Source organism: Chelonia mydas, chromosome 1 (assembly GCF_015237465.2).
Source record: "Chelonia mydas isolate rCheMyd1 chromosome 1, rCheMyd1.pri.v2, whole genome shotgun sequence".
Taxonomy (NCBI): Eukaryota; Metazoa; Chordata; order Testudines; family Cheloniidae; genus Chelonia; species Chelonia mydas.
This window is the reverse complement of record NC_057849.1, coordinates 261,841,104-261,864,987: the sequence shown is the minus strand read 5'-3', so window position 1 is coordinate 261,864,987 and position 23,884 is coordinate 261,841,104. Positions and strand designations below refer to the sequence as shown.

Genomic DNA, 23,884 nt, shown 5'->3' with positions numbered 1-23,884 from the left:
CTCTCCCACCACTGCAGCACTACACGTCTGTTTTTCGTGCACTAGCTCAAATGGCTCAGTGTCGTCTTGAGCTGGAATTGACACCGTTTGAGCTCCAGTGAAGACATGCGCTTAGAGCCTTATTGTCAGAGGTGCTTTGAAATCAGTTGGAGCTGAAGATGCTCAGAACTTCTGAAAGTCGGGTCCTCCGAGTGTGGTAAAGCAAACGAGGCAGTTGTTCTCTTTTTTTTTTGGTCTCATTCCAGGGCCATTTTCTTCATAGTTCTGTTCTCTCAGTACCTGAAAAATGTGCCTGTGCCACTGCCATCGTACCAAGGATCCAGGAAGTGCCACTTCTCGAAGGTCTACCTCTTCCAGATCTTCCCCGTGAGTTATCGTTTTTGGACTTGGGTCACCAGATGATCCACTTTTACTAGAACTGGACTAAATCACGTTCAGTTTAGATACCCAAATAATCCTCCTCCCATTCTCTTCCACTGGAGTCGATGAGATTCCTTGGCTGAGTAACTGCTCCCCATTGGGAGAAAGAGCTTCACAGTTTGACTCCCGCTACTCCCGCTGTTTGACTCCTACCATGTTTTGCATTTGGTTTAGTCTGTTAGAAACTCATTTTTGTGGTAGAATTCCCCCAAAGCGCAGGTGTTTTTATCCTGGCCTTGTAAGTGCCCATGCGTAGTGAAAATAAGTGCTTCCTACTTCTTGACTCGAGATATCTGGTCACCATACTGTGGACACTGGCCCTTACCAGTAACTGAGCCCAGTTGGTGTGTACCACAAACCAAGGGCACTTCTATTTCTTTCTAAAACAATAGTCAGCAGCAGTTCATTGCTAGGATGGTGCTCACAAGACTGATGTTTTTACCAAGTCTGAGTAATGACATAATGCACTGCAGTATAGCTAAGGATTCTGAGAGCCTGTTACAAGGTGATGATGGTAAGCCTGGCTAGTAATCGCTTGTCAGTATTCACAGCTGCTTCCAACAAAACTTTCTGGGTAACAGGGAAAATTGGATTCTCCAGTGCAGTGGTTCTCAACCTGGGGTTAATGTGCTCCTGGGGGATACGCGGAGGTCTTCCAGGGCGTACATCAACTCATCTATACATTTACCTAGTTTTACAACAGGCTACATAAAAAGCACTAGCTAAATCAGTACAAACTAAACTTTCATACAGACAATGATTTGTTTATACTGTTCTATATGCTATACACTTGAAATGTAAGTACAATATTCCTATTCCAATTGATTTATTTTATAATTTGATGGTAAAAATGAGTAAGTCAGCAATTTTTCAGTAATAGTGTGGCTGTGACACTTTTGTATTTTTATCTCTGATTCTGTAAGCAAGTAGTTTTTAAGTGAGGTGAAACTTGGGGATACTCAATACAAATCAGACTCCTGAAAGGGGTACAGTAGTCTGGAAAGGTTGAGAGCCACTGTTTCAGTGAAGCTTCTAAACCAGACAAAAAACTGCACGAGGGGAGACTCTGCCATTTCACCTTCATCTTATTGAATGAACAAGCAAGTGGGGGAACAAAAAAGAGAATATGCTTTCAGAATGCAATGGGGCCTCGTTTGTCTGTGCTCCAGGAGGCAGAGTACTTCTATAATGGAAATGAGGATGGCCATTAATCAGAATACACTTTATGTGGCTGTCTAGGTTCTTCTTGGCCTCGCCATTACTTGGCTGATATGTTTTGCACTCACTGTTACCAATGCCTTCCCCTCGGACCCTGCAGTTTATGGCTATCTGGCTCGGACTGACATCAAAGGAGACGTTCTGTCCCAAGCACCCTGGTTCCGGTTCCCATACCCAGGTATAGTTGTAGTAGCATGTTGTGAATTATTTACTGTTCCTTCTCATCGTTGTTTTGTGTGTATGCTTTTTGCTTTTAATGATCTTGAATGACCGTGGAAAATAAGGACCCTGAGGAACCCAAATGGTAAAGCTCAGGTGGGGCTGGCCTAGAAGCACAGGCCAACACTTAGAGAAGTCATTAGTGATTTACTTGAATGGATTTTACAGCAAAACTAGCCCAAGTTATCTGACTCGCTCTTTTTTTTTTAATTTGCAGGCCAGTGGGGAGTTCCAACAATCAGTTTGGCTGGGATATTTGGCATCATAGCTGGAGTGATTTCCTCTATGGTGGAGTCAGTAGGCGATTACTATGCCTGCGCCCGACTGTCTGGTGCCCCGCCCCCTCCGAAGCATGCTATCAACCGTGGAATTGGAGTTGAGGGAATTGGCTGTCTTCTGGCTGGGGCCTGGGGAACAGGGAATGGCACCACTTCTTACAGTGAGAATGTTGGAGCGCTGGGAATCACCCGGGTAAGGTTTACTGCAGTGCCACCAGCCCACAGCAGTGGAGTGCTGGGTTAGGTCGTCAGTACAGAAAAGTGCAATAGTTTTCAAAGACTGCCTGTACTTGTGGTTTTTATAAATATATTACACACATTTACAACATGTCTTAGTGCTGGGTCTGTGAAGTGATCTCAGTCCATCTCAAGTACAAATGTCCTCATCACAAAAAACACTACCACATTCATTTCTAATTGGCTCTCAGGGAGATTAAGGCTCCAATGGGCCATGTGACCTGAACTATCGTTCCATTCCTAAAGGCGGGGGGTTGCTCTAGTTTGGGGGAGGCATGTTGTTGGCGTGATGCATGAGACGCATACATGGTGATTATCTGCTCTGCACCCCTTCTGGGGATAACGAGAGGCCTTCTCGCTGTGAGGCTGGCAAGCTGGGACCTTCTCTGAGAGCCAAATTCAACAAAAATATTGTGGAAAAAATGGAAATAAGAAATATATAGTCTTTAAAAACTGCTCATGTTCCATGATACTTAGAACTAAGCAATGACAGGGATATTAAAGGTGGCACACTTCTTGATAACTACAGATGTCAAACCATAAGGGTAAGCATTTTGAATCATTTTGAACTTGCACTATTTTCTGAATTGTTTTACTCCCATTCTTATAGAGTGGCAAGGTGGGTGAGGTAATATCTTTTATTGGACCAACTTCTGCTGGTGAGAGAGACAAGCTTTCACGCTCACACAGAGCTTTTCTTCAGCTCAGGGAAAAGTACTCCAAGTGTCACCTTGCATTTAGTTGTGATGCTAGGAGTATGTTTCCCTAACCTGAAGAAGAGCTCTGTGTGACTAGAAAGAAAGCTTGTCTCTCTCATGAACAGAAATTGGTCCAATTACTCACCTAGCTCGTCTCTCTCGTATCCCGGGACTGACACAGCTACAACTACACTGCATTCTTAAATTAATTTGTGTGTATAAATTTCACTTTAACGGTCAGCTCTGAGTTATTCACAACATTATGGGATTGATACATCTGACAGCCAATCAGAAAGCTTTGGCTGTGGTGACCATGCTTAAATCATTCATGAACAAATTATGTAATGTTGTCAGGGGGGTTGCATAGGGGAAGTGGAGGCAGAAGTTGGCCAGTCACAAACCAGTTTATTTCACTTTATTTTATAAACCCCATGAAGAATCCTCATTTCCACAGATACCAGCTGCTGGTTGTTTTCAGCATAGCTGGTATGTGGGCACATGCATGGAAGGCAGTCTGCTCTGTAATCCAGTGTACACGGTTACTAGCTGGTCAATGCAGTGATGTTTCCTATGCATTGGCTAAATGATTCATTAAATGTGTGATTTGTGCATGCTTCATATATATGGGATATGAACATATTTGAAAATGCACTCAATATTATCAAGTAGCCCACTTTCCCTCTCTTCATAAGCACGATCTAGCTTCAGTGCAGTAACGGCAGTCCTTCTGAGTTAGGTCAGAAATTTCCTTTGGGATCCCATTTCTTGTAAGTTTAGTCAGCTCCACAAATTTGGGGACCAGTTTCATTTCAACCCTGATCCAAATCTTTATGAAGTCAGTAGAAAAGCTCTATTGACTTCTGTGGGAGTTGGAGCTGGCCCTTAAAGTATATTTTGAATTTTAGTTTTTATGTGTTTATCATTTCACAGGAAATACATCTTTCAATAATAAATATAGAAACAAGACATCAATGTCAAGCCATAACTTCTAGCAAAGCATAAATAGGATTTCAGAGTCTTGATGAAGACTTCAGAATCACCTTACAAACAAACAGTAAACTAGATATGTTTTCATCCCATTAAAATATGAACTTAAGCAAGATAATTGGGCTTCCTTTTCTTTCCCTGACGCGATTGAAACAGACTGTTAACTACAGGCTTTGGAATCAAGCACTCAAACCCATGGCACCAGTGAAGTAGATTGTTGACCTTGATGTCAGTATAATTTGTCACCGGAGTATATTAAAAATATTAGGGTTCCCCATAATTGTAGTGTGACCGGGGTGTGTGGATAGGCCACACTGAGTGCCTCACTCAGGGCAGACTGCAAGAAATAGGGCAGGCAGTTCCTAAAAGTGGTAGATTATTCTATACTTGGATTCACCAAGCTAATAACAATACAGCTTCTGCAGTACCACACTGGGTAACAAGAGGGCAAACTACAGTCCCCTTTAGGCATCCCAGCCCTTGGTTCCCACCTAGACAGCCAAGGAATATAGTGAAGGGTTACTGAAAACCTGATTCACCATATGTGAGGTTTACCGATCCCAAAGGACCGGACACTTATCCCCAGGTCCATATGAGTCTCAGATCTTACCCAATAATCACACTGATGCCAATCTTTTAGTAACTAAAAACTAAAGGTTTAATAATAAAAGGAAAAAGAAAGAAGAGAATTATAAATGGTTAAAAGATCAATATACACGTACAGTCCTTAGGTCTGTGTCATAGGCGAAATGGTGAGGCTACTGATTTGTAATAGTCTTTCTGGAATCAATTTAAAGGGTTATAGTCCAATAAGCAACCCAGGTGTACAGTCTGTTGGTCCTTCCATGCATTTTCCAGGCTATTCCAAATAATAATTGGGAAGATCTCTGTCTTATGACTTTCCCTGTTAAAAGTTTAAGCAGACTGCAGATGAAAGGATCAGGCCCAAAGCTTTCCTTTATAGCTCTTCTAAGCAGGCTGACAAAACTCCTCACAGAAATTGTCACAGCAGGGCCTTCCCCTGAGAAAAAATAGACAATGCAGATCTTCGCTTTGAAGCTAATCTCCTATTTCCTATGCATACACAGGTAAACTAGTTGCATTCATTCACATAAGGCAATTAGTCAGTACTGCATTATAGCATTGATAGTTAAGCTGAAGACAATGTAGATAATATTATTAGTTTCCTGCAGTATTACACATCTTTCATTTTAAGATTACTTGGACATAGTCACATATATAATTAAGACATGAAAGGGAATTAACATGGTTAAACATTGCTTCAATTGTTAAACTTCTAACAAGATACAGGTAAACACAGACAAATACACTCTGGGTATGTCTACACTACGAAATTAGGTCAAATTTATAGAAGTTGGTTTTGTGGAAAGTGGTTTTATACAGTCGATTGTGTGTGTCCCCACACAAGTGCTCTAAGTGCATGTAGTCGGCGGAGTGTGTCCACAGTACCGAGGCAACCGTCGACTTCCGGAGTGTTGCACTGTGGGTGGCTATCCCACAGTTCCTGCAGTCTCTGCCGCCCATTTGAATTCTGGATAGAAATCCCAGTGCCTGATGGGGCTAAAACATTGTCAGTGGTGGTTCTGGGTACATATCGTCAGTCCCCCCTTCCCTCCCTCCCTCCCTCCGTGAAAGCAAGGGCAGACAATCATTTTGCGCCTTTTTTCTTGCGTTACCTGTGCAGACGCCATACCACGGCAAGCATGGGCCTGCTCAGCAAACCGTCACCGTTTGTCTCCTGGGTGCTGGCAGACGTGGTACTGCATTGCTACACAGCAGCAGTTAATTGCCTTTTGGCAGCAGACAGTGCAGTATGACTGGTAGCTATCATCGACGTAGTCCTGGGTGCTCTTTTAATCGGGCTCCTGGGCAAACATGGGAGTGACTCAGCCAGGTCATTTCCCTTGTTTCGTCTCGTGGCGATTCAGTCCTACCAGCAGTGCACTGTCTTTTAACCTCCAGCCAGCAGAAGATGATGGCTAGTCATCATACTGCACCGTCTTCTGCCGAGCACCCAGGAGATGATGATGGCCAGCAGTCGTACTGCACAGTCTGCTGCCAGCAAGATGTACAAAGATAGATGAAGTGGCTCAAAACAAGAAACAGACCAGATTTGTTTTGTATTCATTTTCTCCTCCCTCTCCCCTTCCCTCTGTGAAATCCATGGCCTGCTAAACCCAGTTTTGAGTTCCATCCTTGAGGTTTTGAGTTCTATCCTTCAGTTCTTTCCTTGAGGGGGCCTTTCAGTTTATCGCAAAGCAACCCCCTTTGTTGATTTTAATTCCCTGTAAGCCAACCCTGTAAACCATGTCGTCAGTTGCCCCTCCCTCCATCAGGGCAATGGCAGACAATCGTTCCGCACCTTTTTTCTGTGCAGACGCCATACCACGGCAAGCATGGAGCCCGCTTAGATCACTTTGGCAATTAGGAACACATTAAACACCACACGCATTATCCAGCAGTATATGCAGCACCAGAACCCGGCAAAGCGATACCGGGCGAGGAGGCGATGTCAGTGATGAGGAAATGGACACAGACTTCTTCTCTCAAAGCATGGGCCCTGGCAATGTGGGCATCATGGTGCTAATGGGGCAGGTTCATGCCATGGAACGCCGATTCTGGGATCGGGAAACAAGCACAGACTGGTGGGACTGCATAGTGTTGCAGGTCTGGGACGATTCCCAGTGGCTGCGAAACTTTCGCATGCGTAACGGCACTTTCATGGAACTTTGTGACTTGCTTTTCCCTGCCCTGAGGCGCAAGAATACCAAGATGAGAGCAGCCCTCACAGTTGAGAAGCGAGTGGCGATAGCCCTGTGGAAGCTTGCAATGCCAGACAGCTACCGGTCAGTCGAGAATCAATTTGGAGTGGGCAAATCTACTGTGGGGGCTGCTGTAGCCAACGCAATCAAAGATCTGCTGATATCAAGGGTAGTGACCCTGGGAAATGTGCAGGTCATAGTGGATGGCTTTGCTGCAATGGATTCCCTAACTGTGGTGGGGCCATAGACGGAACCCATATCCCTATCTTGGCACCGGAGCACCAAGCCGGCGAATACATAAACCGCAAGGGGTACTTTTGAATAGCTATGCAAGCACCGGTGGATCACAAGGGACATTTCACCAACATCCACGTGGGATGGCCGGGAAAGGTACATGACGCTCGCATCTTCAGGAACTCTGGTCTGTTTCAAAAGCTGCAGGAAGGGACTTTATTCCCAGACCAGAAAATAACTGTTGGGGATGCTGAAATGCCTATAGTTATCCTTGGGGACCCAGCCTACCCCTTAATGCCATGGCTCATGAAGCCGTACACAGGGTAGCCTGGACAGTAGTCAGGAGCTGTTCAAGTACAGGCTGAGCAAGTGCAGAATGGTGGTAGAATGTTCATTTGGACATTTAAAAGCGCGCTGGCGCAGTTTATGGACTCGGTTAGGCCTCAGCGAAACCAATATTCCCACTGTTATTACTGCTTGCTGTGCGCTCCACAATATCTGTGAGAGTAAGGGGGAGACGTTTATGGCGGGGTGGGAGGTTGAGGCAAATGGCCTGGCTGCTGGTTTCGTACAGCCAGACACCAGGGCTGTTAGAAGAGCACAGGAGGGAGCGGTGCGCATCAGAGAAGCTTTGAAAACCAGTTTCATGACTGGCCAGGCTATGGTGTGAAAGTTCTGTTTGTTTCTCCTTGATGAAACCCACCGACCCTTGGTTCACTCTTCTTCCCTGTAAGCTAACCATCCTCCCCTCCTCCCTTTGATCACCGCTTGCAGAGGCAATAAAGTCATTGTTGCTTCACATTCATGCATCCTTTATTAATTCATCACACAAACAGGGGGATAACTACCAAGATAGCCCAGGAGGGGTGGTGGAGGAGAGAAGCACCAGGAGGGGTGGTGGAGGAGGGAAGGACAAGGCCACACAGCACTTTAAAAGTTTAAAACTTTAAAACTTATTGAATGCCAGCCTTCTGTTGCTTGGGCAATCCTCTGGGGTGGAGTGGCCAGAGGCCCCCCCCATCGCGTTCTTGGGGATCTGGGTGAGGCTATGGAACTTGGGGAGGAGGGCGGTTGGTTACATAGGGGCTGTAGCGGCGGTCTGTGCTCCTGCTGCCTTTCCTGCAGCTCAACCATACGCTGGAGAATATTGGTTTGATCCTCCAGCAGCCTCAGCATTGAATGCTGCCTCCTCTCATCACGCTGCTTTCAGCTTCAGCCCTCTCTTCAGCCCGCCACCTCTCCTCCCAGTCATATTGTGCTTTCCTGCACTCTGACATTGTCTGCCTCCACGCATTCGTCTGTGCTATGTCAGTGTGGGAGGACAGCATGAGCTCAGAGAACATTTCATCACGAGTGTGTTTTTTTCGCCTTCTAATCTTCACTAGTCTCTGGGAAGCAGAAGATCCTGTGATAATTGAAACACATGCAGGTGGTGGAGAAAAAAAGAGGCAGTGGTATTTAAAAAGACACATTTTCTAGAACAATGGCTACACTCTTTCACGGTAAACCTTGCTGTTAACATTACATACACAGCACATGTGCTTTCATTACAAGGTCGCATTTTGCCTCCCCCCACCACGTGGCTAGCCCCTCCCGCCTCCCCGTGGCTAACAGTGGGGAACATTTCTGTTCAGCCACAGGCAAACAGCCCAGCAGGAATGGGCACCTCTGAGTGTCCCCTTAAGAAAAGCACCCTATTTCAACCAGGTGACCATGAATATCATCACTCTCCTGAGGGTAACACAGAGAGATAAAGAACGGATGTTGTTTGAACGCCAGCAAACATACACTGCAATGCTTTGTTCTACAATGATTCCCGAGTACGTGCTACTGGCCTGGTGTGGTAAAATATCCTACCATGGTGGGTGGAGTAAGGCTGCCCTCCCCAGAAACCTTTTGCAAAGGCTTTGGGAGTTCATCCAGGAGAGCCGCAAATGCCAGGGCAAATTAATCATTAAACATGCTTGTATGTAAACATGTATGTATTAAACATGTATAGTATTTTAAAAGGTACACTCACCAGAGGTCCCTTCTCCGCCTGGCGGGTCCGGGAGGCAGCCTTGGGTGGGTTCGGGGGGGACTGCCTCCAGGTCCAGGGTGAGAAACAGTTCCTGGCTGTCGGGAAAACCGGTTTCTCCACTTGCTTGCTGTGAGCTATCTACAACTTCATCATCATCATCTTCCTCATCCCCAAAACCTGCTTCCATGTTGCCTCCATCTCCATTGAAGGAGTCAAACAACATGGCTGGGGTAGTGGTGGCTGAACCCCCTAAAATGGCATGCAGCTCATCATAGAAGCGGAATATTTGGGGCTCTGACCCGGAGCAGCCATTTGCCTCTCTGGTTTTCTGGTAGGCTTGCCTCAGCTCCTTAAGTTTCACGCGGCATTGCTTCGGGTCCCTGTAATGGCCTCTGTCCTTCATACCTTGGGAGATTTTGACAAATGTTTTGGCATTTCGAAAACTGGAACGGAGTTCTGATAGCACTGATTCCTCTCCCCATACAGCGATCAGATCCTGTACCTCCCATTCGGTCCATGCTGGAGCTCTTTTGCGATTCTGGGACTCCATCATGGTCACCTCTGCTGATGAGCTCTGCATGGTCACCTCTGCTGATGAGCTCTGGCCAGCGTGGCAAGCTGCAGGTGACCATGCAAACAGGAAATTGAAATTCAAAAGTTTGCGGGCCTTTTCCTGTATACCTGGCCAGTGCATCTGAGTTGAGAGTGCTGTCCAGAGCAGTCACAATGGAGCACTCTGGGATAGCTCTGGGAGGCCAATACTGTCTAATTGCGTCCACAGTACCCTAAATTCGACCCGGCAAGGCCGATTTAAGCGCTAATCCACTTGTCAGAGGTGCATTAAGGAAATCGATTTTAAGAGCCCTTTAAGTCGAAAAAAAGGGCTTCATCGTGTGGACGGGTGCAGGTTTACATCGATTTAACGCTGCTAAATTCGACCTAATCTCCTAGTGTAGACCAGGGCTCTGCATCTACCCTTGGATTCTTATCAATACAAAACCCTAATTAATATTTCTTTGATACACATACATAAGTGAATTGTCTTGATTACAATTGTAATGCCTCCTGTTAAGTTGTTATGGGTCATAGACAGGTTGGCTTGGCTGGTCTGTCAGTGTCACATCTAGTATAAATAATTATTTGGGCCTTTACTAAGATAGATGTGGTTTTTGTTTTTAAATGGAAAGAATACTGAGGCCTTAAAACCAGGGGACAGAAAAATCAGACTGAAAGATGAACAGAAATATATGAATTATTTTATTTTGAAACACGCTATCACCACCTCCCCAGAATGGATTTACTAATATCTCACACACCAAGAGGTGTTTGAAAAGGGACAATAATAGTTCCTGGAACTGGTTTTGCTGATGCCATTAGCCAAAAAACCCTCGTCTGAAACATGAAATTCTTCACATATTAGCAGGGGAGGAGTAAAATGATTCATTTAATTTTAAAATGTCAACAAGGATTATATAATTCCTCTGCCTAAAACATGAACATTTCACATTTTAGTGTGGTTCTCTAAAATTTTCCATGCAGCATCATGCTACTTTTAATTGAAGGTCCAACAAGTGTTTTGGTAGTCTTTCTCCCTTAATTTACATAACTATTAACTTTTCCTGAACATCTTTAAAGTTTGTTCCATAGTTTCTTTCTCATTCACATACTTTGCCAGATATGTGTGAGAGGAGAAGCTCTTAGTGTTTCATCATGGTGTTTGGTGCATTGCCTTACCAGGGAATCTCCCTGGCTTTATCCGCTGAAAAGTGAGAGAAATCTTGCTTCCTCACTTAATATATCTGGGTTATGGTGTATATGGACAAACCAAAGTACCTACCCAGTTTTCTTTAACAAATGCTCAATCTGTCTTTGAAAGAGATTAAAACAGACTCTCTCTCCAGTGTCCAAACATGGGTCTCCAAAGGCTTGATCCTGTTCTGGAAGTCAATGGAAACTTGGTCATTAACTTCAGTGCCAGGAGAGTTGGCTGCCAAGTTTGAAAGCAATTCTTAAGCACTGCTCTGTGCTCATGTGAAACTAAACTAAGAAAAATCAAATAAACAGTTTCAACATAAGTTCCAGTTGGCCCTAGGAGTTTTTAGAGTGATGTCATAGCAAAGCCCCCAGCAAAAGTCATTAACACTGTAATTTATTAATTAACTTTTTGTGCATGGCCCCGAACTAACAGTAATGGTTCACTATTATTACATGATAAAGTGGCTGACAGTGGTAGAGTATTTCCAGGATAAAGATCTCATGCAACAAGGTAAATTAATGACTGTTCTCAGTCCAGGTTATGTGTTAATTAAACAGTATTCTTTAGAAATCTGCAACCTGTGCAGTTGTGTACCAATCTGTGAGGTTGCTATGTCTGTAAAAACCTCTCAGGCTGTTGTTTGAGTACTGGAATTTGACCTGATATTGAACAATGTAATCTAATTTGTAAATCTGGATGTGGTCAGACTGTGCAATCTCTACAGCCTTCCATCCTCCAGTTCTGTATACTTTGAATAGTGATTCTGTGCTGTCCCCTTTGACACAGGTAGGAAGTAGAATAGTGATCATTGCTGGTGGCTGCGTGTTGCTTGTGATAGGCATGTTTGGGAAGATCGGCGCTGTGTTCGCCAGCATACCAACACCCCTGATTGGAGGACTGCTCCTTGTGATGTTTGGAATCATCACTGCTGTGGGAGTTTCCAATTTGCAGGTAACGGCCTCAAAGGATTTAATTTACAAGACCAAATACTCTTGAGAGAGAACTTTGATCTGCAGTCAGGTTCCTGTTCAGTGCAGTTGTTTACTGAGACAAGTGCCTCATCACAAAAACCACTGCTGTAATTCATTCTAGTTAGCAGTCATGTTGGCAATTTCATCCAAGAGGCCAATGAATGGACCAGAAGAAGGCTCAACTGTGGTGGGGTCACCAGAAAAGGAGTCCCCTGGTTAACTTATCGTGGGACTGCAGCACTGCTAATAGGCCAGTGATGTCAAAGTTACCGTGGCATGGTTACACCACCTGGTGATCTCTACTGTCACCCCAGAGGCAGTCTTTCCTGACGGGTTGATTTGAAGCACATTGGTGTAGGCAGGAGGGAAGCCTGGATTGCTGCTGTTGTGACCTTTTTTTTTTTTTCTGGTTAACTCCATTAGTTCCACTGGAATCGTATATCCTGATGCTAGTAAGGCTTTTGGTACAGTCCCACATGATATTCTCATAAGCAAACTAGGGAAATGTGCTCTAGATGAAACTACTATAAAGTGGGTGCACCATCACTTGAAAGACCGTTACTCAAACAAAAGCTATCAATGGTTCCCTGTTGACCTGGGAGGATGTATCTAGCCGAGTTCCTACAGCGGTCAATCTGGGTCCAATACTAGTCAGTATTTTCATTAATGACTTGGACAATGGAACGGAGAGCATACTTATAAAATTTGCAGGTGACACCAAGCTCAGCGGGGTTGCAAGCTCTTTGGAGGACACGATTAGAATTCAAAACAACCTACACAAATTGGAGAATTGGTCAGAAATCAACAAGATGAAATTAAATAAAAACAAATGCAAAGTACTTCACTTAGGAAGGAAAAATCAAATGGACAACTACAAAATGAGGAATAACTGGCTAAGTGGTAGTCCTGCTGAAAACAATCTGGGGGTTACAGTGGATCACAAATTGAATATGAGGCAACAATGTGGTATAGTTGCTAAAAAGTCTATCATCATCCTGCACTGTAGTAACAGGAGTGTTGTACATAAGACAAGGGAGATAACGGCCCTGCTCTACTCAGCACAGGTGAGGCCTTAGCTGGAGCACTGTGTCCAGTTCTGAGTGCCACGCTTTAGGAAAGATCTGGACAAACTGGAGAGAGTCTAGAGGAGAGCAACAAAAAATGATAAAAGGTTTAGAAAACCTGACCTATGAAGAAAGACTAAAAAAACTGGACATCTTTAGTCTTGAGGAACAAAGATTGAGGGAGTCCCTGATAACAACCTTCAAATACATTAAGGACTGTTATAAAGAGGACAGTGATAAATTGTTCTCCATATCCACTGAAGAGAGGACAGGAAGTAATGGACTTAATCTGCTGCAAGGGACTTTCAGGTTAGATATTAGGAAAAACTTTCTAACTGTAAGGGTAGTTAAGCACTGGAATAGGTTACCAAGGGAAGTTATGAAATCCCCATCACTGGAGGTTTTAAGAGGCTAGACAAACGCCTGTCAGGGATGGTCTAGGTTTATTTGGTCCGGGCTTCAGCGCAGGGAGCTGGACTTGATGACTCCCCAAGGTTTCTTCCAGCCCTAGAGTTCTGATTCTGTACTAAGGAATGCCAGCTGATGACATGGCTCTGTGTACATCAGTGTATTTCTGTATACATTTGTTAATTTCGATTCTACTTTAAACAGCTGTTTCTGCAATAGCATATGAAATTCTGCCCCTAGTAACTATCACTGCATATGTGTGTGCAGGTACAAGGATTCATCAGCAGGTTCAAACAGTTTATAGATTTTGATCATTTTGAGCAGTATGTATTAACACATGTAATCTCTCTGTACAGTATGTGGACATGAACTCCTCAAGAAACCTGTTTATCTTTGGATTTTCTATATATGCGGGTCTGGCAATTCCCAACTGGGTAAACAAAAATTCTCAAGTGCTAGAAACAGGTAAAAATGAGCATCCTCATTTATTGGGACCATCCTCCCAAGTATGAAACTGAAGTCAATACAGATACAGAAAAGTCACCTGAAATGCAGCCTACAAATGTTATGGGTTAAACCCATGAAAGTTGCCTGGTGGCTGGCACTCCTGCCTTCTGGAGGTGCTGCTGTAGTACTTTCATTGTGAGGAATCTTTAAGATGTAGGAATCTCTCACTGCTAAATGAATACATGTTAACAAATACAGACTTTGCAATGCAAGGAATCCATGGCTCCCATTCATTTTGGAATGTTCCAGTGTGAGAAGCAATGGAAGAACTGGCTTCTTATCATGTCTGAATTCTGATTGGAATCTGTGTCTTTGGAGCATCCTTGTGGCTATCTACCTGCAGTAAAATACTGCCTTTGGAAAAACAAAGGGCCAGAACCTCTTGCTAATTACAACAGGGTGACTCTAGTCACTTTCTTGTCCTTGAACAGTTAGCCCACACATAGTTGCAGTTAATGTGTCTGCCCCAAAGATCTTACAAGTGTCGTTTTATGAATTAGTAAGTCACCTTGTATGCTCTGGCCATTATATAAATTAGTTACATGGAATAAAAACATACACATGAAACTATCAGCAGGATGAAGCTATTTTAAATTGTAAAGTAGCAAAATCTCATGCCCTGGTTTGGAAGAGGGAGCATGTACTTTCTGCTTTTGAGCTGCATGTCTCTCCTTGGCGAGTGACAGGTTTCGAGTGAGTGACTTGTAGCAGGTTGTCATTGGTTCTGTTGTTGGTCAAATACGTCTTTGGGTCCCTTACTGAGTTTTGTTTTTCTTCTAGGAATTCTCCAGCTAGACCAAGTGATCCAAGTGCTCCTCACCACTGGCATGTTTGTGGGTGGATTCCTGGCATTTATCCTTGATAACACGATTCCGGGTATGATCAGCTATGGCGGTCTAGCCCTCTGCTTCCTACAGTCTCCCACCATAATTACCAACTATTAAGCTCCACTGGTGGGAATAAGGTGGGAGTGCTTGTGTAGACAGGGCCTCAGTTGCTGTTGGCATTTAAAATGCCAACAGTCATCTGAGGCGGAGCTGGGGGTGGTGTGATCATGGCTGCCATCTTGCCTGACACACCAGGGACCTCCAGAGTTGCCTGACACACCAGGGACCTACAGCTTGAGCTAAAAAGTCAAACCTCCACAGCTAGGAGGCTGTTGACAACTCATATTCTCTGTGCACCAACACAAAGGGGGACCTGTAACACACCCCCACTAGGGGTTTACACTGAAAATGGTGGGACATGTTAGGAGAAATACCTACTGTGTGCAAAGCCCTGGCAAGATAGGCTGTAATGTCTACTGATAACAGAAAGGCTTCTGTTTTGAGCAAGCTTAAGGGGGGAACTGGGGACATGGGGAGAGCAAATGTGCACTCAGGCTAGTTTTAAAAGGGATTATTTTAACTGTAGTCAACACGCATTGCATGTGATAGATCCCCATTGTAATCACTGGAGAATCCTGCTTATGATGCTGTTGTATCAGGGAGAAAAGTGTCTTCTAATAGTGTTAGTTAATGTTTGTTGAATGCTTTGAACATAGAAAGAAGTGTAAAGTATCAATATATCGTATTGCATTGCGAGACTATGCTGGGAGTAGTACGATACCAGAATTGTGTGTAATTAGGGAACTGCACTATATATGTACTTAAGTCTGTGTTAATGGTTCCTCAGTAACTTTCCTCTCGTTTCCTTTTGGTAGGAAGCCAGGAAGAGCGAGGATTCTTAGCCTGGAAAGAGACCTGCCAGGAGGAGTGTGACGAGATTCGTGTTATGGAAGTCTACAATCTTCCATTTGGAATAGGCACCAAGTTCTGCACCTCCTCTTGGGTTCAGTTCCTCCCAACTTGCCCCAAAAGGCTATCTGTATACAAGAGAAAGGAAGAACCAAAGAGCCTCAAACAGGAAAACAGTTTCAAAACAAGCTCAGAAAGAGAACTAGAGATAGACATGGATACAAAGATATAAGCCCATGGTTAGGAGGTGGACTCATTTACAAAGCACGTGCCATGAAAACCATATTTACAGATATCCTGACAGAAGTTGGAACAGGAGAATAGGTGATAAAACGTTTGTTTTCTATTCCCAGCTCTGCCACTGACTCCTTGTGTGACCTTGAGCAAGTCACCTCACCTCTTTCTGCCTCTATTTATCCAGATGTAGCAAGAATATACTGACTGGCACTGGTCCCTGAGATCTCCCTGACACAGGTTAGGAGGCAGCACGTTGGTCCCTGGTATCAAAAAGGTTCCAAAACACTGCTCTAGAGAGAGGCGGCCTTGTGACCGACCTGGCTGAAGAAGAGACTTTTCAGTTTCCAAGCAGTTTTGAAAAATTGGGCCGGGGGGAGGGAAACGAAAATGACATTTTTCAAAATTTTGGGGTGAATTGAAAAGTCAAGCCAGATGAGCAGAATGTTTTGGTGATACAGAAATGAAACCTTTCAGTTTGACTTTCAAGTGTTTTGACAAAAGCAAAGGAGTCATAAAATGGCCAGAGGAGGTCCTACCACCTCCCTTATAAGCTTTAGCCCTGTGGTGAGAGTACTCACCTGGTTTGTGGGAGACCCAAGTTTAATTCCTGCCCCTTTTGATGGGGAGGCAGAATTTGAACTTGGGTCTCCTGTACTGCAGAAGCAGGTTCTAGCCATAGGCCTATGGCATATTCTGATATGGGGCTCTCTCTGTTTCTCCTCTTGAAGCTGTTCCACTTTTATATAAATAATTGATCACTGGAGCCAGGACTTGACTATGGGTCTCCGTCTCCCAGGTGAGTGCCCCAGCTACCAGGAAAGAGTCATTCTCAATTTTTCCATGGCTCAATAACTGGCTGACTATGAATGACTATGACCTGCCGCTCTGACTGGCAAAGGATCTAGCTAGTTCCAATAACAATAGCAGTGAAGCCATGACACCATGGGCTAGCTCGGGGTGGGCAAACTACAGTCCGGGGGCCACATCCGGCCCTTCAGACTTTTTAATCCCACGCTCGAGCTCCCGCCAGGTAGCAGAGTCCAGGGCTTGCTCCACTCTGGCGCTCCAGCCAGGGAGCTGGGTCAGGGGCTTGCTCCACTCTGGCGCTCCAGCCAGGGAGCGGGGTCAGGGGCTTGTCCCGCTCTGTGCGTTCCGTGGTTCTGCGTAGCTCCCGGAAGCAGAAGCATGTCCCCCCTATATGTAGGGGCAGCCAGGGGGCTCCGCACGCTGCCCCTGCCCCAAGCACCGCCCCCGCAGCTCCCATTGGCTGGGAACTGAGGCCAATGGGAGCTGCGGGGGCGGTGCCTGCGAACGGGGCAGCGTACAGAGCCACCTGGTCTCACCTCCGTGTAGGAGCCAAAGGGGAAATATGCCGCTGCTTCCAGGAGCTCCTTGAGGTAAGCACCACCTGGAGCCTGAACCCCTCCTGTGCCCCAACCCCCTGCCCTGGCCCTGATCTCCCTCCCACCTTCTGAACTCCTTGGTCCCAGTCCAGAGCACCCTCCTGCACCCCCAACACTTCATACCCAGTCCCACCCCAGAGCCCACACCCCTAGCCAGAGCCCTCACCCCCACCCTGCATCCCAACCCCCTGCCCCAGCCTGGAGCCCCGTCCCACACCCTTAACTCCTCATTTCTGGCCCCACCCCAGAGCCTGCACCCCCGGCCGGAGCCCTCACCCCCTTCCGTACCCTAACCCCCAATTCCATGAGCATTCATGGCACGCCATACAATTTCCATACCCACATGTGGCCCTCAGGCCAAAAAGTTTGCCCATCCCTGGGCTAGCTACTTGAGTATATGTCCAGTGCCCGTGGGGAGGTTTCGTGCAGCACATGCTGCCCTGGCTTCGCTACTAGTTTTGTTGGCGCTAGCTCGATCAACCCTAGCTCCCATACATCTACATGTGCTGCAGTCACACCTCTGATTGCAGTGTAGACAGACCCTTAGGTGCCTAAGTCTCACTTTCAAAAGTGATAGAGGCACTTAGGAGCCTATGCGCTTGTCTACACTACAGAAGCTCAGCTGCAGTTGTGCCACTGAAGTGGCGTAGTGTAGACGCTTCCTGCAGTGACAGAAGGGGTTTTTCCACCCCTTCGAGAGACAATAGAAAGGCCAAGAAAAGAATCTTCTGTTTCCCTAGCAGTGTCACCACGGGGGGCGTGGTGGGTCAACCTAACTACAGCACTCCAGGGTGTACATTTTTCACACCCCTAAACAATTTAGCTAGGTCGATTTTAATTTTTCAGTTTAGAGCAGGTCTAAATCTCATTTGAAGATCAGTGAGGCATTGCAGCATTGAGTGGAAACATAAAATAAAGGCAGACTCTGCCTGAAGATCTTACAGTCCAAGGCCCTGATTCTGCAAAAACACATGCAACTGTCTAATTTTGTGAGTAGTCCCATTGAAAAATGGGACTTCTCGCAGTGTGTAAAGTTAAGCACGTGCGTAAGTCTTTGCAGGACTGGGACTCAAGACTAGACTAGGAGCAGAGAAGGCAGGCCATACTTACAGAATGGGGGACTGTGTCCTGGGAAGCAGTGACTCTGGAAAAAGGCCTGGGGTTCCTGGAAGAGAATCGGCTGAACATGAGCTCCCAGTATAAGACTGTGGAGAAAAGGGCTAATGTCACTGGATGTATAAACAAGTGAATCTCTAGTAGGAAGTTGGGAGGTTATATATGTGGCACTGGTGCCACCGCTGCTGGAATACTGTGTCCAGTTCTGGTGTCCACAGTTAAAAGAAGGATGTTGATAACTTGGAGAAGGTTCACAGAAGAGCCACAAAAATGACTGAAGGATTGGAAAACATGTTTTTATATTGAAAGACTTAAGGAGTTCAATCTATTTAGCTTATGAAAGAGAAGGTTAAGGGATGTCTTCATCAATCTATAGATGTTTCTGTGGGGAACAAATCTGGTAATAGTGAGGGCTTCAATCTAGCAGACAAAGATATAATATGAACCAATGGCTAGAAGTTGAAGCTAGACAAATTCAGACTAGATATAAGGCACAAATTTTAAACAATGAGGGTAATTAATCTTTGGAACAAGGTTTGTGGTAGATGCTCCATCACTGAAAACTTTAAAATCAAGATTGGGTGGTTTTTTTTCTTTAAAAAACTGCCCTTGAATTTGACGCATGAATTAATAGAGTGAAATCCTATGGCCAGTCTTAAATAAGAGGTCAAACGAGTCAATCACAGTGGTCCTCTCTGCCCTTAAAATCTATGAACATCACAAAGCCTTTGCTCAGGATGGAGTATCAGAGGTGCTGCAGGTCAAAATTGAGGTGTGTTAGGGGGCTTATTCCTTCACCCACTTACTTCCCTGGTCCTTCTCGCATGAACAGAGAGCAACAATACCCGAAGTCCGAAGGTGCAAACAATTCGATGTTTATTGGGGTGAACTTCCAGCAAGCATGATTCCAGTTTCCTTCCTTAGTGTCCCTCTTCCCAGCTCTGACACCACAGAGCCTTACACCTGTGTCGCTGTTCCCATTCCTGCCCTTAGCCAAACATGATTCCAATTTCCTTACTCCCATTCCCTGTTCCCATTTCCCCTTTTAGCAAAACATGATTCCAATTTCCTTACCCCTATTCCCTGTTCCCATCTCCCCCACCCCCTCACTTCCTGATTGACTGCAGACTATATAGTAAAACTTGAGTTCTGCTTAGCTATACCTTAACCAATCATTTTACTGAAATTTAACTAACCAATCCTAACATATTGTAACATGATTATGTAACCAATTATATCCCGCCACCTTAGTTAGTTTACACCCAGAAAAATTAATTATACGGCAGACAGGAACAGTCACAGAACCAGAGAGAGATTATACAGACAGACAATAGCAAAGTAGGAACTATAATGACAAAACAATACAGAAGTGAGGATTTCACATCCCAGCTATTGATAAGTGAGTTCTTGCCAGACAGGATGCTATCAAACTAAGTTTCCTTTTACATTTTCTAGGCACTTCCCTTTCTCTGGAGGCGAAAAGCATTATCAGGACAGGATTGTATTCCTAACAGCCCAATAGCACCTTCTTTCAATGTGACTAGTTTGGAATGTGAGGATGTGACCGGTCGCTTCCCAGTTTATGGCTGCCTGTTGCTTAGCCAAAGGCTTTAGCCTAAGAACAGGGCCTCAGACTATCACAGTAAGAGAAGGCCCTTACACTGGCAGACAGTGATTTTGATTCTTTCTTTTCTCTCTCTCTAACTAGCCAAGTGATAAAAATACACCTAAATGCTTAGAGTATAGGCCTTTACGGACAGACCTGAATATCTATATCCTAACAAGGTGCACTGGCAAAGCTGTTTGGGGAACCCAAGACTAGAACAGAAGGGTGTATTACAGATGATGAAGGCGGGATATAAACAGCTATGTGGGAGACCAGGACTGATCTATTAGATAGACTATCTACTATCATCTTGGAAGCTTCAGTGTGAGATGTTTTCCTACAGGGCTGCCATTGTTTAAATTGGGATCACCATATAGTGGAAATAGAACACGAGGAATGTACTGTAAGGATTCAGTGTTTATATAAGCTCCTTGTAATTTTGGAGCCTGCAGGTATGAGTGTTTGTTTTCCTAACAATTCATTGGGCTGAAAATCTAGAGTTTGAAGAGTGTGTTTTAGTGAGGCACATTACGTGTGCAGTGTAGGCATGTTTCAGAGTAACAGCCGTGTTAGTCTGTATTCGCAAAAAGAAAAGGAGTACTTGTGGCACCTTAGAGACTAACCAATTTATTTGAGCATAAGCTTTCGTGAGCTACAGCTCACTTCATCGGATGCATACTGTGGAAAGTGTAGAAGATCTTTTTATATACACACAAAGCATGAAAAAATACCTCCTCCCACCCCACTCTCCTGCTGGTAATAGCTTATTTAAAGCGATCATTCTCCTTACAATGTGTATGATAATCAAGTTGGGCCATTTCCAGCACAAATCCAGGTTTTCTTACCCCCCCCGCCCCCCCCCCACAAACCCACTCTCTGCTGGTAATAGCTTATCTAAAGTGACCACTCTCCTTACAATGTGTATGATAATCAAGGTGGGCCATTTCCAGCACAAATCCAGGGTTTAACAAGAACCTCTGAGGAGGGGCGGGGGTAGGAAAAAACAAGGGGAAATAGGTTACCTTGCATAATGACCTAGCCACTCCCAGTCTCTATTCAAGCCTAAGTTAATTGTATCCAATTTGCAAATGAATTCCAATTCAACAGTTTCTCGCTTGAGTTTGGATTTGAAGTTTTTTTGTTGTAATATAGCAACTTTCATGTCTGTAATCGCGTGACCAGAGAGATTGAAATGTTCTCCGACTGGTTTATGAATATTATAATTCTTGACATCTGATTTGTGTCCATTTATTCTTTTACGTAGAGACTGTCCAGTTTAACCAATGTACATGGCAGAGGGGCATTGCTGGCACATGATGGCATATATCACATTGGTGGATGTGCAGGTGAACGAGCCTCTGATAGTGTGGCTCATGTTATTAGGCCCTGTGATGGTGTCCCCTGAATAGATATGTGGGCACAGTTGGCAACGGGCTTTGTTGCAAGGATAGGTTCCTGGGTTAGTGGTCTGTTGTGTGGTATGTGGTTGCTGGTGAGTATTTGCTTCAGGTTGGGGGGCTGTCTGTAGGCAAGGACTGGCCTGTCTCCCAAGATTTGTGAGAGTGTTGGGTCATCCTTCAGGATAGGTTGTAGATCCTTAATAATGCGTTGGAGGGGTTTTAGTTGGGGGCTGAAGGTGACGGCTAGTGGCGTTCTGTTATTTTCTTTGTTAGGCCTGTCCTGTAGTAGGTGACTTCTGGGAACTCTTCTGGCTCTGTCAATCTGTTTCTTCACTTCCGCAGGTGGGTATTGTAGTTGTAAGAATGCTTGATAGAGATCTTGTAGGTGTTTGTCTCTGTCTGACGGGTTGGAGCAAATGCGGTTGTATCACAGAGCTTGGCTGTAGACGATGGATCGTGTGGTGTGGTCAGGGTGAAAGCTGGAGTGTAGGCATGATGGGGGCAACGTTAATTTAAATGACCTTATAGATAGCATGATGTGAAAGAAAAATCTGGTACAGATTTGATTTAGAACTGATGGAAAGAAAATATGATATAGGAGGTTCATGAGAGAGTCAGTCTTCATTGTATGAACACTGCTGTGATCACTGCGTATCACTTAGCATAACTGTCTCACTGTTAACTTGTTCTTCCCCAATATGTCTGTTGTATCCACCTGTTTTTTTTGTTTGTTTGTTATATTTGTATGACACTTAGCACAATGCGGCCCAGATCCCTGATTGGGCCTTTAAAGAACTACTGCACTACAAATAATAAATGTAACCTAGATCTTATTTAAAAGAATTCAAGAAGAGGCAGAAAACTCTTGGTATGGAATGCTAGAGGGTTTCAGAATTTCATCTGGTCCTGTTAATATTTAGTGTGGTGTTTTCTGAAAATCTCTTCTCTTACTTCAGAGTCAAACCTCTGGAGACTTCTTTATTTTTAATCAGGCAATTTTTCATTTTCAGTCTCTGATGTCATATTTGTTGGAGCTAGATTTGGAAGGAATAGCTTTTTATTGGTAAATGTGAATTTCACCATACACACAAAAGCCAACAACAAAATATTTCTATTGATAACTGAAATGTATAGATAGGCAAAGTAAGAAAAATGCTGCTTGAGAACTTATTAGAGTTTGATGTAAGGATATTTAATTTGTATATTTTGGTGTGATGTTGAAAACTTTTGTTTTAATGATTTATAAAGCTTTAACTTTTTGAATCTCAAGCTCTATTGTCATTAAATAATTGTCTGCCATGCCACATAATTTTCCTCAACTGTGAAAAGTGATTGAGAAAAATAAAAATGCTTTAAAAATAAACATTGATATTATCCATCCAAACGATTAAGAAAAATCAAATTCTGCCAGTTGTAGACTGTGTCAAAAACACTCCCTATTATTGATTCAAATGACTTGAAGTTCCTAAACACAGATTTCAATTCACAGCAAAATCTCAGTATATGGTTCTATGATACATCTTGTACATTGAAATCTGCATCCTCAGAGTAAAACAGAATTCCTGGGATCTAGACCAGAGCTTTAGCTTGCCTGTGAAACACCAGTTTCACTGTCAAACATATTGCCCCTTCTTGTTTATCGTTTTATCTTGTGGTAATGCCTGGGGCCCTCAGCCAGGTGAGAGCCCATTGGGCACTGGACTGGATTCTAGTAAATGAGCTATAGGCAAACGCCGTTGCTGGCCTTGTAGAAATAGATTCCAAGGCCAGAAAGGAATGTTGTGATCTTCTAGTCTGACCTTCTGTATAACACAGGCCATGAGATGTGTTTGCGTGTAACTAGCTGCCCCATATTGTGCTCTGGCCTTTATGGCTTATTGTTTGCTAATTCTCACATTTACAAAGAGAAATCTCAGCACTGTAAATCTGTAGCAGAGCTGTAATGCATTATTACTATTGCCTTGTATTTAATTTCTAGTGGCCATCATCATATGCCCCAGTTATAACCTCTTGCAGCTGTGTAACCTACCCTCCTACTTTTGTTTGCATCGCCCACTCTTTTCTTCCTGTCTCCTTCCCTGCTGCCCATCTGCCTCAAACTCCCTTCATCCCCAAGCGTCCCAGGCTGCCACCCTATGTTTTCAGATTTGCGCATCTCTTACGAAATCGACCGCCTCACATCTGCCAAACCAAGACTCACTGTAAAACATTTTAAAATGTCCATGACAGAAACTAAAAATCCTTCCCTGCTTTGTGATAGTGACCCTCAGCTCACCTGGTGCATTGTATGTTAGCAGTGTGCACTGTCCGTTTAGACTGTAGGGTCTGTGTGATACAGACTGTCCCTCCTGTTGTTAGATACAGACCATACACTATTGGTGCTCAATAGATAATCATTCAGTTGGAGGAACAAAATAACCTTCTCTTCATTTTTCTGTGGTGTCCACTACTGTTTCTAGCCTTCTTCCACAAAGCTGACAACCCTACCCAGGTCCATCCTTGGTTTAAAGGTTTCAGAGTAACAGCCGTGTTAGTCTGTATTCGCAAAAAGAAAAGGAGTACTTGTGGCACCTTAGAGACTAACCA

General features: G+C 44.3%; 1 protein-coding gene across 1 annotated transcript in view; it reads left to right on the top strand.

Annotated features, from left to right (window-relative positions):
• The window catches only part of LOC102943211 (solute carrier family 23 member 1), a 73,456-nt gene extending 57,132 nt beyond the window's left edge, over window positions 1–16,324 (top strand). The window contains exons 6-12 of the mRNA XM_037884111.2: window positions 246–366; window positions 1,660–1,816; window positions 2,075–2,328; window positions 11,637–11,801; window positions 13,650–13,758; window positions 14,581–14,676; window positions 15,503–16,324. Coding sequence (XP_037740039.1) covers window positions 246–366; window positions 1,660–1,816; window positions 2,075–2,328; window positions 11,637–11,801; window positions 13,650–13,758; window positions 14,581–14,676; window positions 15,503–15,768 — 1,168 coding nt within the window. The 3' untranslated portion in view covers window positions 15,769–16,324. The remainder of the gene's footprint in view (window positions 1–245; window positions 367–1,659; window positions 1,817–2,074; window positions 2,329–11,636; window positions 11,802–13,649; window positions 13,759–14,580; window positions 14,677–15,502) is intronic.
• The last annotated feature ends 7,560 nt before the right edge of the window (window positions 16,325–23,884 follow it).